We start from the raw sequence: 17636 nt of genomic DNA on the forward strand, positions 1-17636 counted from the left end.
TCTCATTTCCATATATTTTATTATCTTCTGGATACCCCATATATACCTCACAGTAAATATATCCAATGTCAAACTCATCACTTCCTTGAACTTTTTCTTGTTTACTGGTGAAGACACAAAGTTAGAAGATAAATACAGGTTCTAGAGTCAGAGACCTGAGTGCTAATCCCAGCTCTGTCCAAATTACTGCCCAGGGCAGAAAAGCTCACTTCCTTATCAAGAAATCGGGAATGTTAGAGGCCACAAGTCCTCATTTAGTGCTCCATTACCTACAGAATCTCAGGGCTGGCTGCTGCTTTGTTCCTTGTGTACACTGACGGCTGTACAGAAGGATGGTAAACCACAGTCTGTCTTTAAACTACCAAACCTTGTTCCACTGAGTTCTTTTGGGTTCCTGGAACATAGCAGGTATATTGTGTATACTACCTTCTGGCCATTCTTTACTGAGCCACTCCCTACTCTCAGAAAAACTTACTATCCAGCACCCATTTATGTCTGAGCTCAGATATCTCATGGTCTGAGAAATGAAGCCGGACTGGGTTCTCTCCCTGAAAGTCAACTTAGTCATTATAATCCCAGTAGCAGCAGGCCCCAAACCTAGAGTCCTGTGGATCAGGACCAACAGAAAGAAGCAAACAAAGGCCGAGATGGTTTCCAGGAGGGTGTATTACACAGGTGAGTGCAAGGGAAGCAAGCCCAACTGCTATGTTTGCTTTCGAAGCTCATCTGATGCCAGGGCCAAGTCTGGATGTTTTTGCTGGCCCCTAGGTTCTTGGTTTCTCCAGAGCAGGTTGGGCCCAGTTTCTGGGCTGAGGGGGTAGGCTCTGCATGGAATGTCCTGCCTCCTGTCGCCCGAGGCATCAGGTACTTCCATGATGCTCAGGACTGGCTCCTCTTTCTCCATTTGTTCACATTCAGACTCCCATAGCCAGTTTTGGCTGGGGACCTCATGAAGTGGATAGGTCAGCCCAGGTGACTGTGGCTTCTCTTGCTCAGGAGACAGGTTCTTAGGAAGAGTTGGAGCTGTGGCTTCCAAATCTTGGGAGTTAGCTGGTTCTCCTGTCCTTGTTATCTTCTTGTTTAGGGATGCCCTGTCTGGACCTTCAATAAGGAATTTCCAGGACCATGTTCCTGGTGTTCCAGAGGTGGAGGTGGCAGAGCACCTGGTGGGGGTAAGTTCTGAAGATCTGGGACAAAGTGCAGCTAGTGCCTGTGTGTGGAGGTGCTGGGCCTTCCAGCAGCCTTCAGAGGGGTTGGGGGCTTCTAAGGAACTGGTAACTTCCTCAAAGGCTTGTGGCCTCCAGAGCCTCCTCTGGGAGAGCCCAGGAACTTCTATTCGGGGGGAACCTAGTATGTCCCCTGTCAACAGCCCAGAGCGTACAGAAGCCTGGTTCTTTAGATCCCTGTGTAAGAGAGCATCCTCTTCCCTATCCTCTCCTGAACCTTTAGGGGGTAGATTCTTGCCTGCTTCTGGTTGGGGGGCCAGTCTTGGCTCTTGTGTGGCCTGGCCATTCTCAGGCTCCTCATCAGTGTCATCTTCTGAGGAGTCTACTTCCCGGATAGCTTCTTGCTTTTGCAGTGACTCTCGGCGTTCAGCTCGATCCTGTCGGAGGGTCCCAAGGGCCCGTGAAGGAGCAGGCTGCAGCACCCCTTTTCCTGGAAGTGGTCCTTTCCCGGAGAGCACACTTCTGGTTCCAACTACCTCCAGAGGGCTGGCTTCCCTGGGTGGCAGCTCCTTCTTCAGCTCACCATGGGGCAGGTCAAGACTATGCTTGCGGGAAGGGGCTAACTTCTTCTCAGAAGCTGCCAGTGCAGCTGCCAGCTTCTCAGCAGACTGCACCCTTTTAAGCAGTGGGGAGCGGGGTGGCTCTGCACTCTTGGGCCGTGAGAGCTGCCTACCTAGTGGAGGAGACAAGTGAAGTTTGGTAGGAAAAGTCTGGGCTCCGTGTCCAGACAAAGGTGATGGGGAACGCTGAGGCGAAGAAGCTGCTGCTGCTGGTGGAGAAGGGGTGTGGGCCAAGGGTGACAGTGGGATGCTGCCTGCCGACTTGCGCCGTGGAGAACGGTATTGGCGTTGGAGCTTGGGTGCCAGACCATGGAGGGAGCTAGGCCGTGTATGTCCAGAGCCAGCAGGGGAACTGGGCACACTGGAGCTGGGAGAGCTGCTCTGCGATGAATTCCCTCCCACTTTGGATAGATGCATGGATGGATGGAAAGACAAACAGAAAACAGCACATGAGTGTTAGTTGTTAGAAGTGACTGAGTGGCAAGGCAGAACTTAGACCTAGAATGCCCTACAACTGCCTACCTTATACTACTGGTCCACTTAATCCACCCCCTCCCCCGCCCCAACACATCAACTCTTCCCAAGACTTCTGGATCTTCAAGGGTGGGCTCAAAGAGATTTATTAGAGTGGGGCCTAAGGGAAGCAGAGGGCTCAGGTTCCTTCCTATTTCCCAAGGGGTGGTTTCTGATCTACAGGGAGGCCCTTGTACCTGAGTGCACAGAATCAGGGGCTCCCCGGTAGCCCTGAGGAGGAGATCGGGGAGAGAGGCTGTGGCTGTGTGTGGGAGAGCCTGGACCACTCTCTCCTGACGACAAGGAGCGGTTAAGGGAAGAAAGGCTGCGGCTGGTGTGCAGCAGGGAGGCTTGCTTGGTGATCTTGCGGAACAGGGAGCTTCTTTTTCTGCTGTAGAGGTAAGGGCGAGGCTGATTTGCACAGGGCCCAGCATACTCTAGGCCCCAACAAATGTGCACACCCAGGTTCTCAGGGTAAACCTCTGGACCAAACTTGTCTCACCTTTCTTGCCCATCCTTGCCCCGGCTTCGTTTGCTCCTTCGGGCCATCTTGGCTTTGTAGCTGCTTTTCCGAGCTGGCCCCACTTTGATAGATGTATTCTCCAAGGGAGTTGTTGAAATTGATACCTTGTTTCCACTCTGGGAAGCCAAGCAGAGAACAGCATGAGCTCTGGCTAAGAGTGGTGGCTGTTTTCCTGTCTTGCCCTTCCTCCGCTGCACCACAGCTCCAGCTACTGCTCTCCAACAGCAGCACGTGCAGCTCAGCAAGTGCTGTTTGCTCTCCCAGGTTAGAAAATGGTTCCAAGTGCACCCCAGAGTGGTTTAGGTTTAGGAATGGTGAGACAGAGCAGCACCTCTCCTCCTGTCCTGCTCATCAGTCTCACTTGCATTTAGAAGAGTCATTGGGCCTTGGCCAGCAAAGGCTACTTACATATGGAGAAAATCTCCTGTACTGCACATTCAAATTCTCCACGTCCCTACATCTGTCCTTAGTGCTGATGTATGTGTACCTGACACCCCCGCTCCCCCTACGGCTAGTCCAGGCTCACAAGTCCAGGGCCATTCATCCTCACACAGACAGGATTTCCAGCACTAACCTTCAAGACCAGCTCCACCACTTCTGTATGGACCAGCCCATGCACAGGCTCACCATTGACATGGGTGATGAGGTCACCCTGACGAAGCCCTGCCTCACTGGCTGGACCGCCATCCTCCACATGCTGCCCCAGGAAGAGAAGAGTCTTTAATTTGGACCTTGGTTCAGCTGCTGTGACCCCTTGACCACCACCCTTTGGTTTCTGTGAATAATGTGGGCAGTGACCGAAGAAAGGGCTTGTAGACAGGCTCTGCTAACGGGAAGGTGGGAGAAACAAAGCTAGAGGACACCAGCTCTGCCTGGCCAGACATACCCACACCATGTGGTGCACAGTGTAGACGTCTGAGTCACCCATGTAGACACGAATGGCCCTCAGGGTGAAGCCATACTTCTTGCCAGCTCGGTGGATGATGATGGGAGGCCTCAAGCTGCCAAGAGCTGGCAAGAAGTCCCTGCTTGGAGAAGAGTCCCTGGAGGATGGATTAGATGACTGGGAATGCGGGGACATGGGGCTGGCCAATGGTGAGCAGGTGTGGTGTTCTGGAGGAGAAACCAAGACTTAGTGATCACAGATCTTGATCTGGCATGGACAGAGTTAAGGCTAAGCAATATCTTCCCTGCAGGACTTGATTCACAAAGCATCCTTACCTGGATAGAACTTTTTGAGCTCTTGGTGGAGTGCAGGTGAATGGTGCAGCTAGCACTTATGTGTATATAATGGACCATGTAGGCACATCATAAGCTTTAAACATTGCAGTTATACTGTGAGCTCATTATTTATATCCACTTAATATTTTCCCCCCAAAACAGGGTTTCTCTGTGTAGCTGTGTGTGGGAGAGCCTGGACCACTAGTCTGTCCTAGAACTCACTCTGTAGACCAGGCTGGCCTCGGACTCAGAGAGATCCGCCTGGCTCTGTCTCCCAAGTGCTGGGATTAAAGGCGTGTGCCACCACTGCCACCCGGCTCCACTTAACATTTTAAAAAATGATTTATTTTTGTTTTATCTGAATTGGTGTTTGCCTGCATGTATATCTATGTAAGCGTGTTGGATCCCCTGGAACTGGAGTTACAGACAGTTGTGAGCTGCTATGTAGGCGCTGGGAATTTAACCTGGGTCCACTGAACCATCTCTCCAGCCCCATATATCCACATTTTAAAAATGAAGAACTTAGGGCTTAAGAGTGTCAGACAAGATATTCAATTCAAGGTCAAGAGCCTTCAGCATTGATGATTTGAACTATTAGCTTTTTGCCCCAAAGCCTACACCTCTTCTGCCACTACAGTCCTGCCCTCTGGTGCACATGCATGGACATCACAGACATCAGCACGGGTCTTCAGAGACCTCTACTTGCATGGTAAGGAGGCAGTCTCTCAGACACCTACTTGCACACACATACACCTGCTGCACAGAGACTCATGCAGACCCCCAGCTTCCAATGGCCATCCTATGAGTTTTCTCTTAGTTCCCTGGTGGCCTTACCTGAAGGAATGAGGAGGGAAAGGGCTGTAGCTGAAGCAGACTTGATTACTTTGTTGACAGGGCGAGTGGTGCGCTTCTCTATAGAGTCCCCAGAGAGCAGCCGGTGACGGGCCCTGCGCACAGCTAGGTCACTGATGGCTTTGGCTGCAGCTTCCTCAGCCAGCTGTGGGGTCCCATGGCCTCGTGTCTCCATGGCTGTGGGTCCAAGTGAATAATGAGACCTGCAATGTAGCTAAGCCTCCCTCCCTGGTATATTCCAGCCTATGCCTTTCACCATCCTGTGGGCCACACCTGCACAAGACGCACCACTCTGGCCAGGAGGCTCCTCATTCAGCTTCAGCTGCCTCTCCAGTGGTTGTTCAGTGACAGGCCCAGATGACCCCTCTCCAGATGGGGGTGTGAGGACCCATATACCCTCCTGTTGTTGCCTCCGAGGGGTGCCACTGGTCTCCTCAGGGCATCGAGGCACATCTGGGAGGCCTGAACAACGGTGTCGCACTGTCATCGGAGGACTTGAATCACTCTCTGTGTGGGACGACTCAGACACAGACAACCGCTTCCGTAATCTGAGAAATACAGGGCTTAGGTACTATAGGGTGAAGTGGCCCAGGTTGTCTCCACTCCTGCCTCTGCTGAGACTACCTTAGGGGCACAGTTATAGTCACGGACCTTTTCGCACATTTTGCCAGACTTCCCTGGCAAATGTCATTTAACTACCAACACCTACCCCTCCAGCTTCTGATGTTTACAACCGAGGCATGACTGATCTACCCACCCTGGTGAGCCCTGGGTGCTTACATCTCAGGGGAACCAATCACCCAGCTGCGGTCTCTGCCCTTCAGCCCTGCCAAGCCATCTGAGCGATCTTCCTTCTCCTCACTCAGGCTGCGCTTGGTTGGGGGTGGTGTCCGGCGTTCCTCAAGCAGGGAAAGCCGTTCCATGCTACTGTAAACCTATGAGCACAGGAGACACATGGGATGGCTCTGACAGCTATACCTTCCAAGGAACAAAGGGTCTCCTTGGGATCTGACAGCAAGGGATTTGAGGGGACCCCTCCCCGCTTTATACCCTTCTCCATTCAAGTCGCTCATTTGCAGAAACTGTTCTACTGGCCTGATTCTAGGGGCTCTTTTTTTTTTTTTTTCCCGAGACAGGGTTTCTCTGTGTAGCTTTGCGCCTTTCTGGAACTCACTCTATAGCCCAGGCTGGTCTCGAACTCACAGAGATCCACCTGCCTCTGCCTCCCGAGTGCTGGGATTAAAGGCATGTACCTCCACTGCCCGGCCTCTCTGATCTCTTTTTCGGGCAGGGGTTCTAACAAAATTCCTTGAGCCTGCCCTAGGCATGTCCTTGACAGGCTCTCTCCTCTCCCAATCCCCCAGCAGCCTGCGCTCCTTAGTCACACCTTGCTGAACCTTGGAGAGCAGGAAGAAAACTGGCGGATCTCAAGGCAGCCGTCCTCACTCACTTCCTCTTCATCCTCAGAGTCTACATGGTGGTATCGTTCTGAACGGGCTAGACCAAATACACAGTTTATTAACTTCAGCACCCCTGCTGGTGCCATCCTGGTGGAGTCGGGCCTGAGCAGCTGCTCCTGACAAGGGCTGCACAGGCATTTCCTGGTAAATAAGGTTCATGCTTCACTTCAGCCCCCAGCAAGTCTTACTGTCAAAGTAGCTGGTGTCATCCTCTGACTCCAGCTGAGGGATAAACTCAGCCTTTTGGCGAAGGAGTCCTGTCCAGTCCAGACCCGTGAAGAACGGATGCTGCTTCACTTCACAGGCACTACCTGAGTCAGAGAGGGCCGGGGAAAAGATCAGCTGCATGGAGTACAGGTAATCGAGTCCGAGTTTCCGGATCAAGAGGGGCTTTCCACTGAACCTTAGGGTACACAGACTCAGCCTCCCTGCCCCCTTTCCAAGTGGTGAGAAATAGGAGAAAAACCCAACTTACTTGTGCCCAGTCTTTCTAGGGGGTTCTGGTGAAGCAGTTTGGAAGTGAGGTCTTGAGCATCTGGGGGCAGTGCATCATCACCCTCAGGCCACACAATCTCATCTGAAGTATTATGGGTAAGAGAGGAAAATTGTGGGTAGAGTGGGGAAATGCAGAAACAGGACAGTATAAGGAAGGGAAAAGCCAGGCTTAGAGCCCCTCAAAGCCTTGTCTGGAACCCCAGTTCCTAAACTCCTAGAGGTTCCTCCTCTCCTAGGGAGTCTCACAGTCCCCAGAACATAGCTTGCTCTCTGATCCAGTGTGCACATTTTCAACAGTGACTTCCTGCTCCTGAAGCGCCAGCTCACTTGCCATTTTACTCTAGACTCAGCGCTCACACTCACAGATACAAGAACAGCACAGAATACCCATGACACAAGAATGCCATGAACACAGAGAAAGCCCCAGGAGGACACAACACATGTGTGCTCAAACAGACACATGCCTACCAGGGACACACACTTCAGAAAAAAGAGCTCAAGACCCTCCCAGTTGTATGCATATAACCCGACTCCACACTGGTCCAGGGAGACAGTACCTACCACTGATCACTTGCCCAAAGAGCTCCTCCGGAGTGTCTCCAAAGAAAGGGACGCAACCCACCAGGAACTCATACAGGATTATGCCCATGGCCCACCAGTCCACTGGCTTCCCATAGCCTTGACGCAGGATCACCTCAGGTGCTATGTATTCCGGGGTCCCGCATACCTGAGCACAGAGAAGGCAGGCTGGCTCAGTATTCTGAGACAGCTTGCTGGCATGACAGTTTAGGATGTTCCTTCTGAATGAAGAGGCAGCTCACCCTACCTAATAATAATAAACAGTACCAATAGCCATTCCAGGGAACGGAGTTAAAGCTCTTGGTCAGGAGGGTTTCTGTATTTCCTAATTAACCAAAACATCTCATTCTAGCCTGAAACCATCCCTCTCTAAACTTTTTCTTCTGGAGCTTGTCATAAGAGTTGGTTCCAGCCCCCAGAACAGAACCTACCAATCATCTGTGGCCATCACAACCTGAAATACCAAGTCAGAAAACATCAATGGGCTGCTCTTGAGAAAATGGCACAGCATTCAGTGGAAGTGTGGAGCTGTGTTCCAAGAACACACCCCAGGAGAGCTGTGCCTCAGGCTGATCTCACATGAAGATGCATCAATAGTTAAGACAGCTATTTCATCCAAATCCCAGGGAAAATTTTATACCCATTTTCTCAGGGCTCATCCTGTTTTCCAAATGTGCTATCTACTTCAATGTTTCCCTGAAACTAAAGGCAAAAACGTGGAATACCCATGTTAATACTCAGGCACAGATTATAAGCAAGTAACTCCAAGGCCTTATTCTGAGGCCTGAATTTCAACCCCCAATTTTCCCCATGCGTCTTACCTGCTTGTCTAGGAACTCCCGGGCATCCTTTTCAATGTGGCCCTCATACAAGTTGGTTGTCAAACTCATGAGGCCAATTTTAGAAAGTCCAAAGTCAGTGAGTTTGATGTGCCCCATGGATGTAATCAGAAGGCTATGAGACCACAGGAAAAAATCATGGAGTTATTTCCCAGTTGTCCCTTAGTACTGATTTAGTATTAGCCTCTGCAGGGCACCAGGGGACACAAATGGGGAGCTAGGCAGTTATAAACCAGCAGCAGCCCTGGCTTTGTGAGCACCATTTCCTGTCCCTCCTTGCAAGTCCATCTCTTTGTTGTTCCCTTGTACCTGGACAGTACTGCCAGAAGAGACTTCCTCCAGCTGAGACCAGCCATCCTAAAGAAGCTGCTGTAGTCATTAACAACCCTCTGTAAGCCAAGGAACTTATAGTATCCATCTCAGGGAGAAGGAAAAGTGATGACATCTTTTCCCATGCCCTTGATTTGGGAAAAACTAGAAACCAGAGACTGCTTTAGATACTTTGCCTGGGCCATTCTACTTGATGGTAAGAGCTGCACCCTGCCACCCTCTATTCTAGTGATTCCCCAATTATTATCCCTGGTCCCCACTTCTTTATTTTTTCGAGACAGGGTTTCTCTGTGTAGCCCTGCTTGTCCTGGAACTTGCCCTGTAGACCAGTCTGGCCTGGAACTCACAGAGATCCGCCTGCCTCTGCCTCCTGAGTGCTAGGATTAAAGGCGTGCGCCACTATTGCCCAGCTTGGTTCCAATTTCTTTAATTGGATCAGTGTCAGTGGTCCAGGCCACAAACTCAAACTATGCCAAATGAAGTCAAGTTTCCTACCTGGTTCATCATATGAGTAAGAAACATGTTCAGTGAGCTACTGAGTTCTGTGATAAGTGTCTCCAAACTGTCCTGGAACTGAGGATGCAGTCCAGTGGAGGAGTATCTCACTATCATGAATGAGACCTTGGTTTTGATCCACAGCACCAAAGGAGGAAGAAGGCAAGGGGGACTGTTTCTAGAATACTCAGCATAGCAAATGTGCTGTTTTCATTTCAGAAGGAAGGAATCTGAGACTCAAAACTTTTTTAATAAAAAGACTGACTCAGTTAACAAGCATTGACTGGCCATCTGTAGGTCTGCATAATATCAAAGCTATTTCTCTCTCTCTCTCTCTCTCTCTCTCTCTCTCTCTCTCTCTCTCTCTCTCTCTCCCTCCCTCCCTCCCTCCCTCCCTCCCTCCCTCCCTCCCTCTCTCTCTCTCTCTCTCTCTCTCTCTCTCTCCCTCTCTCTCTCTCTCTCTCTCTCTCTCTCTCCCTCTCCCCCTCCCTCTCTCTCTCTCTCTTTTTCCGAGACAGGGTTTCTCTGTGTAGTTTTGGTGCCTGTCCTGGATCTGGCTCTGTAGACCAGGCTGGCCTCAAACTCACATAGTGCTGCTTGGCTCTGCCTCCCGAGTGCTGGGATTAAAGGCGTGTGCCACCACCGCCCGGCCCAAAGCTATTATATACAGTCATTATTAGATGTGCTGATTCTTTTGTTCTGCTTGGTTTCTTCTGTTTCCTAGTAGCCATTCTAAGATAATCCAAGCATGTTGTGTTTGTCCCACTTATGAAGAGACTTAAGAGGAAGACCTGAACAATAAAAACAGACAGTGGGCATACTTGTCAGGCTTGAGGTCACGGTGCACAATGCCGTAGTTGTGTAAGTATTCCAAAGCCAGCACAGTTTCTGCAAAGTACAGACGCACCATGTCCACAGGCAGGGCCCCAATGTTCTTCAGCAGAGTGGCACAGTCTCCTCCTGCAAAAAGCCCAGGCTATCATGAAGAAAGGCTATCGTGTTCCAGCCAGTTCTCAGGCTTTGCAGTACTTAAGGAGATAGTCTCACAGAATAGCCTAATGTTAGACCGTGTGACTCTAGCCCTTCTGCTACTAGTGTGGGTGGGAGATAGGTAGTAGGAAGCAGGAAATGGATTAGACTATTAGGTGACAGAAGGAAGGAATCCAGGCCTTCATACTTTCATAATGACTTGCAGGTATAAGACTAAGTTTTCTAGGATGGGAACACTATATTCAACAAACGCATCTGCTAGGGCTGGAGAGATGGCTCAGTGGTTAAGAGCACCAGAGGACCCAGGTTCAATTCCCAGCGCCCATATGGCAGCTCACAACTGTCTGTAACTCCAGTTCCAGGAGACCTGACACACTCACACCAATGCACATAAAATAAAATTAAATAAATTATTAAAAAATGCATCTGCTAAATCATTCATGTTTGTTCACTTATTTCCTTCTTTTCTGACTAAAGTGACATGTAAACCTCCAGCAAATAGCCACTGAAGTAAAAGCATGGCTTTGTTCAGGTTCAGCTTTAAGCCTTAGGGGAAATGTTTGTAGCTGTACAGAGTGAGGGGGTCCGAGGAAGGGCCACTGCAAAGCTGCTGCCTGCCCCTCTCCAGAGCTCTGCCCATGTTATTCTTCTAGTCTATTCCCAGAGTATTGGACTAGGTTTAGGGATGGCCCTTTATCAAGTCATCAGCAGGGGTGATCTTACAGAGTCCCACTTTGGGCTTCTATGGCTGCTAGCTAAAGCCTCTGCCCCTGTCTGCACAGACTTTGGGGAGGAGACTCTCTAGCTGCTGCGTTACTGCATCTGTCCACTTTTCTCCTGTGAAGCTATGTGCTCACTGTGGCCAGTGGTCTGAGTTCCTAAGCAGAAATAGATAACAAAGAGGTCTTTGGAGCCCAAAGCTTCGCTCCTCTACAAAGAAGCTGGTCCTTATTTAGGCCGGAGGCTCCAAGTACACTTGGACTTCCACACAGGCCATGCTCCCCCAGTACCTTCAACATATTCCATCACCATGCACAAGTGACGCTTGGTCTCAAAGGAGCAGAACATGCTGACCACAAAGGGGTTTTCAGCGAACGTCAGTATGTCGCGCTCCACAAATGCCTGCTGGATCTGGTTCCGTAGGATCAAGTTCTGCTTATTAATCTTCTTCATAGCAAAGCGCTGCCGAGTGGACTTGTGCCGCACCAGAAAGACAGCCCTGGGGAAGACAGCCAGCCCAGCCCAGCACCCAGGGTCTCTTAGCACCTCAAATGTACGTTCCATAACCCCCAAATGCCTCTTCATCCCACATATGTGCACAAAACAACAAAACTCTTGGGGATATGCCTACTACTAAGAAGAATCTAGGCTTCTGGCCCAATTAATGCTTCCATTTCCCAGCAGAGCAGGTCCTGAGGGCCCAGCTCAATGTTTCCAGAACTCAGAGGAATGCTACCAAGACAGGTGGGAATCCTGCCTGGGCAAAGAACCAATGTTCAGATGCCAGAGGAAGCTGAACTCTTGATATTCCAGGAGAATTCAAAGAGGGAGTGGGTCCACCTTGGGGCATCTTTTGCCCAGGGGATTGGGTATCATACACTTTCAGAAGGAAGAGACCAAGGGCTGATTCAGCTCTAGTCCTGGCCCCAATCTGACCCATGCCTTTACCCATAGGCGCCATTGCTGATGAGCTTAATGGTTTCAAAGTCCTCTTCAGAGGGGGTCTTTTTATTTGGCAGAGATGCCCCACGACCCTAGAAGACAAAGAAAAAGGAAGGAAGTAGGTATGATCTTCAGAGCACATATGCTTGGGGAAGCTGTGTGTGTACCCAGTCTCAGCTGAATACATGCAGCTCTTGTCTATTCTTTCCCAGGAACCATACGACTTTTCATTGTTGGTAGCACCAACTTCCTATCCCTTCAGATGTTCCTTTAAAAAAAAAAAAAGACTTATTTATTGTTATTCTATGTGTATGAATTTTTGATCACATCTACGTATGTGTGACTGGTGTCTATGGAGGTCAGAGGAGGGCACTGGATCTCCTGGAACTGGAGTTACAGTTGGTTGTGAGTCACCAATGTGGGTGCTGGGAATTAAACCCGGGTCTTCTGGAAGAGCTAGTACTCTTAACTGCTAAGCCATCTCTCTAGTCCCCAGATGTTCTTTTAAAGCAATCTTATAGGGCTTCACAGAGCTCAGTCTCCAAGACTGTAGCAGTAGCTCAGGATCTTTACCTCAACGGAATCATCTGTCTCCGGAGTATCAGGACTGTCATAGCTGCTCAATTGGGCCATTTCTAGAAACACAGCAAAGACACCAGAGAAAATTGTAGAGCAGTGGTAGGCATTTCAGCAATACCCTCAGATCATACAACAGGTACACGTGGGATAAGTATTAATACTGTATCAGTCTGAAATGTAATACTGTGGCGCTGTCATCAGTAAAGCACAGATTTTAGACAGGGAAATAAGTCAAGTGCCATTACTCTACTATTTCTAGAAGTTCAGTGCCATTTACAAGGCCTGGCACAGTCTAGAAAAGCTTCTCTCAAACAAGGCCTAATAGAGGCTTCTACCTGTACCCATCCTTCAGGCCAAGACTACTTTACTTATTGGGGCAGGGAAGCAAGCAGACAGGGGCAGGACAGCCACAAAGCAGGATAGGGAAGTCCAAGGTTCAAGCAGGGGCTCATCGTGAAGTCCAGAAGAACAGAGCTAAACTCTAAAGCAGAAGGGACAAGCCCTAAACAGGAAGGCTTGAAATGTGGTCAACAGGAGAGAGAAGAGTATGGAGAAGGGTGACCATTTTAAATGTTGATTATGATCCTTCCTTGTTGACCTTGTTTAATCTGAGGATCTAAATCCAACCTAGCTGGGCCTAAGGGAAGCCTGTCTAGGACACAGCAGGCAAATATGAACAGTGATTCCAAAGAAAAGGTCATGTAATGGCAGAGATCACAGAGTGTGTCCCGTAGTCCTGAGACCCCTGAGGTCATGTTATATCCATGTCTATGCTAAATCTCTTCTTTATAGCCACTATGCAGCATGCTCACCCTCTAGGGGATCCCGTGTGAGGCCCAGCTGGCTAACAATGTAGCGGGGGATGTCACATTTAATTCCATGTCCCTCTTTGGCATGACCCTCAGCTGCTTCTAACAGGTGATAGAATTCTTCAGGGTCAAATTCCTGTACCAGAGAAAAGAGGTGGTTGTGGTCAGTTGGGGAGAGATACAAATGTATGCTGCTGCCTTTCTTGGCATTAAAAGCACATACCATAGGGAAAGAAATTAAACCTCTTTGTGATGATATACCCTGGTCTCTAAACATCCAGAAACATGAGTTACAGATCATGGAACAAAGCTGTCTTCTAGGTCACCTCTAGATGATTTCCTAAGCATAGTATAGTCTTCTTAGAAATAAGCACAAGAGCTTTTGACTTCAAGACAGGTTAGCCTAGTTACCTGTTATAAGTCTGATTCTTTTAGCCAGGTGGCACCGTCAGGTATGTTCAGGTGGTCAGCCTGGAGCACCGCTGGTATATACTCAATCATAACTGATTTAGCACGGGGGTAGGCCAGACTAATAGTTCTTGCTGCCAGTCCCCTAAGTGCTTGCAAATCATATTAAAAAAAAAAAATTCACTAACAGAAATGTTAATGGTACTCCCAGTTTTGTTGTTGGCAAGACACTTCCTTTACACCCCCTATTCCCCACCTGCACATCAACACTCCATGTTAACTCACCAGACATTCCAGGAGACGAGCTGGGCGGGCAATGACAATCATCAACTTTTTTACCAGCTGTATCACAAAGGCTACATCTGAGCTCTCTGAGCGCTCATGAGCCTACACAGAAAAGAAAGGTTACTTACACAATTATCCTACTGTGAATGGGTTAAACAGGACCAGACTGCACAGAGCTAACTACAGGAAGAAATATGGAATTGTATGTTGAACAGTCATTAAATTCTTTGAGACACAGCCTGCACTGAATTTCCCCCCTCTATTACAAGGGCCTAGTAAATTAGAGAACAGAATTTGGAAAAAAAAAAAAAAGGTAATTGGCCAATTAGAGAACACTCAAGTGTTCTCCCAAAGGCACCAACACCTAACCTCAGGGAGTCAGTCAGTTTGAGGAAAGGCCAGAAGGTTTTAAGCAAGACTGTGACTTGAGCATTTTATATTCATCTATTTAATTTTTATTTTTATGGTGTGTACAGACACATGAACTCAGGTCATCAGGCTTTGTGGCAAATACCTTTACTTGTTAATAAAGTGTCTTAGATCTGACTTTAGCACTTTAGAAAACCTTACACACAAGAGGAACAGAGTTCCTGGCTTAGGAGCATATGTCTACCATCTACGCTGACCAAAAGGCTCTGGTGGAAGGATCACTGGAGCCCACTAATTCAAGACAAACCCAAGCTACACAGTGGAAGCTGTCTTGAAGAAAAACAAAAAAGCCTTTTAAGTCATTCAATGTTAATTCTTTGTATGATATACCTATCAATTTCTTGACTCTTTTTTAAAATTATTTTAAATTACATGTAGGTATGTGTGAAACATCTCCATGTACAAGTGTCCAAGGAGGCCAGAGACCAAAGGTATTGGATCCCACTGGAGCTGGTCTTTCAAGTAGTTGTGAGCTGCCAGATGTGGATTCTAGGAACTAAACTTGTGTCCTCTAGAAGAGTATTGTGTTCATAACCACTGAGCCATCTTTCCAGCTCAGTTTCCTAATTCATTCTTTTCTTTTCTTCTTTCTTTTTCTTTCTTTCTTTCTTTCTTTCTTTCTTTCTTTCTTTCTTTCTTTCTTTCTTTCTTTCTTTCTTTCTTTCTTTCTTTCTTTCTTTCTATCTAGTATTCTTTCTATCTATCTATCATCTATCTATCTATCTATCTATCTATCTATCTATCTATCTATCTATCTATCTATCTATCTATCTATCTATCTATCTATCTATCTTAGTATGCAGTGTTCTGCCTGCATGTGTCCCTGCAGGCCAGACGAGGGCACCAGATCTCATTACAGGTGGTTGTGAGCCACCATGTGGTTGCTGGGAATTGAACTCAGGACCTCTGGAAGAACAACCAGTGCTCTTAACACCTGAGCTGTCTCTCCAGCCCCCCAGTTTCCTAATTCTTAAATGTCTTTGGGAACTTCCAACTCACTATTAAGAAAATGGTTAAAAGAAAACTATTCTTTATTTTGTTGACTTTTTTCTTCTCATTTTGCAGGTGTATATGTATGGTATGTTTGTATGTATGCAATTGTCGTATAGGTGCATAAGTTTAGAAAGTGATATTGGGGTATCTTCCTTTGTTGCTTCCAAACTTTTTTTTTTCTTCCAGACAGGGTTTCTTTGTGTAGCCTTGACTGTCCTGAAACTCACTTTGTAGAGCAGGCTGGCTCAAACTTAGTTTTTAAGACAGTGTCTCTCACTGAACCTGTCAGTCACTGATTGGCTATATTGCCTAGCCAGTGAGCTCCAGGGGTCCCCTCCCTCCCCTAGGGGTTATGCAGACATGTGATCACTTTTGGCTTATTACATGGGAACTGGGGATCCAAACTTAGGTCTTCATGCTTATGTTGCAGCCACTTTATTAACTGACCCATCTTCCCAGTCCCTTGACATTTTCCCTTCTTTTAAAGATAGACTTAATATGTAGCTTAGGCCTCAGTCTCCAGAGTCCTGGGATTATAGGTGAGTGCCACCACATCTGGCCATATTTTATTTCTTGGTTAGAAATCTCCACCTCCTAGTACTAAGGATTACTAGGGCCTCACACAAACTAGGCAAGTACTTTTTTATTAATTTTGTGTGCATGTGGATATGTTTGTGCCATGGTGTACATGTGAAGTTTCTCTTCTATCATGTAGGTCCAGGGGATCATCAGGCTTGGTGGTAAGTACATTTACCTAATGAGCCAGCTTACCAGCTCCAGAACTTCAATTTTTTGAAAAAGAAACAACTGGTTTTTTTTTTTTATTACAACTGAAAATAAATTTTATTACTAAGGATATTAGTAAATGTATTTAAATTATATTATCTTTCAGCTTTTTCAAAGACAAATTGATACACATTTATAATGCAGAGTGTGAAACAACTGTTTTTCATGGGAATCTAGCATCCTCAAGTTGCTCTTATACAACATTTATATGTAAGTATTCATTATGAAATCAGAGAATTTTTCTATAGATAGAATTTTTTTAACATATTTAAATAAAACTTTCTCACTGTAACTACTGCCTACTGAGTTATTTCTTCAAGGGTACAGAGACTGACTTATTAGTCTTCTAGTATTTGGCCGTAATAATCATGATCAGTTTGAATCATTTGTCTCTAGATCAGCTGGTCCCTGAAATTCCTTGCTCTTTCTAGATCCACACCAAAATCCTATTTGATCATTAGCGCTGGGCCCTCAGCTCCATTACTACTACTCTTGAGGAGTCCAGAGGAGACAGGGTCTCTTCATTACTTAGTGACATGAAGCACCTTGGAAAAACAAGTGATCCCTTCTCCTCAAACATGTTGATGGTATCAGCTGAGTGAGAAGGCTGACACCTGACCTGAGAGGCTGACAAACAGCAAAGTGAACGAGAACCTAAGCAAGGCAGTGCTTAAGAACTCAGTAGAAGTAGCAGTCTTGGCTACCTCTGGGTTATTTTGTCTTTTATTTCTCAGAGACTTAAAATTTTCATTTTTCTTTTTATTTATGTGTATAAGCTTGTGTGTATGTAGACATGAATGCCTGCAGAGGCAAGAAGAGGGTGTCAGATATGCTAGAGCTGAAGTTACAGGCAGTTGTAGTTGCTGGGAACCAAACTAGTCCTCTGCAAAAGCAGTACAGTCTTAACTGGTAAACCATCTCTTCAGCCATCTAAGAGTCTTATAATTTATTTATTTATTTTATCTATTTTCATGTTTATGAGTGTTTTTCCTGTATGTATGTATGTATGTATGTATGCATGCATGTACATCATGCCTGTACCTGGTACCTGGAGAAGTCAGGAGAGGGTGTTGAATTCCTTGGAACGGGAGTTATAGACGGCTATGAGCCATCATGTGGGTACTGGGAGTTCAACCTGGCTCCTAGGGAATACCAGCCAGTGTTTTTAACTGCTGAGCCATCTTTTCAGTTCCTCCCACAGACTTTTTATATTGGAGAGGATCATATCTTTAAAGTTAGAGCTATTACTGTGTTAATGACATATCAGTTAATGGACACACTCACAGGATAAGCCCTAGCCCTGCTTCCCCTGGGTTGAGGATAGTTAGAAAGCTGTGTTGAAATAAGTGATTTTTTCAGTAGAAGACAGTTCATATATCCACTACTGTATTTCATATTATTATTTGTGTGTGTGTGTTTTGAGATAAGGTCTCACTATGTAGCCTAGGCTGGCTCAGATTTCACTAGGATCTGCCTCAGTTTCCCAAGAGCTAGGATTCAAGGTGTGGGCCATCACATCTGCTCAACCTCTGCTGCACTTCTTGCTTTTGGTAAAAAGTCAAATACTTACGTAGACTATCAATGTTAGCTGGTATTGGTAGA

General features: G+C 47.1%; 1 protein-coding gene across 20 annotated transcripts in view; it reads right to left on the reverse strand.

Moving 5' to 3' along the window:
• Mast2 (microtubule associated serine/threonine kinase 2) overlaps window positions 1–17636 on the reverse strand; it is a 173615-nt gene continuing 155979 nt past the window's right edge. For 14 of the 20 annotated variants that reach the window (XM_076564847.1, XM_076564846.1, XM_076564843.1 and 11 more), the window contains 19 exons: window positions 13827–13928; window positions 13137–13269; window positions 12319–12380; window positions 11752–11837; window positions 11094–11302; window positions 9915–10053; window positions 8251–8383; window positions 7412–7577; window positions 6831–6932; window positions 6544–6666; window positions 6283–6392; window positions 5676–5830; window positions 5169–5443; window positions 4878–5072; window positions 3709–3935; window positions 3397–3519; window positions 2802–2938; window positions 2497–2690; window positions 1–2187 (listed from right to left, as the gene is read on the reverse strand). In XM_076564847.1, coding sequence (XP_076420962.1) covers window positions 704–2187; window positions 2497–2690; window positions 2802–2938; window positions 3397–3519; window positions 3709–3935; window positions 4878–5072; window positions 5169–5443; window positions 5676–5830; window positions 6283–6392; window positions 6544–6666; window positions 6831–6932; window positions 7412–7577; window positions 8251–8383; window positions 9915–10053; window positions 11094–11302; window positions 11752–11837; window positions 12319–12380; window positions 13137–13269; window positions 13827–13928 — 4155 coding nt within the window. In that variant the 3' untranslated portion in view covers window positions 1–703. The remainder of the gene's footprint in view (window positions 2188–2496; window positions 2691–2801; window positions 2939–3396; window positions 3520–3708; window positions 3936–4877; window positions 5073–5168; window positions 5444–5675; window positions 5831–6282; window positions 6393–6543; window positions 6667–6830; window positions 6933–7411; window positions 7578–8250; window positions 8384–9914; window positions 10054–11093; window positions 11303–11751; window positions 11838–12318; window positions 12381–13136; window positions 13270–13826; window positions 13929–17636) is intronic. The other 6 variants (XM_076564841.1, XM_076564845.1, XM_076564858.1 and 3 more) reach the window with 3 other exon arrangements.

This window comes from Peromyscus maniculatus, chromosome 2 (assembly GCF_049852395.1).
Source record: "Peromyscus maniculatus bairdii isolate BWxNUB_F1_BW_parent chromosome 2, HU_Pman_BW_mat_3.1, whole genome shotgun sequence".
NCBI classification, from domain to species: Eukaryota; Metazoa; Chordata; class Mammalia; order Rodentia; family Cricetidae; genus Peromyscus; species Peromyscus maniculatus.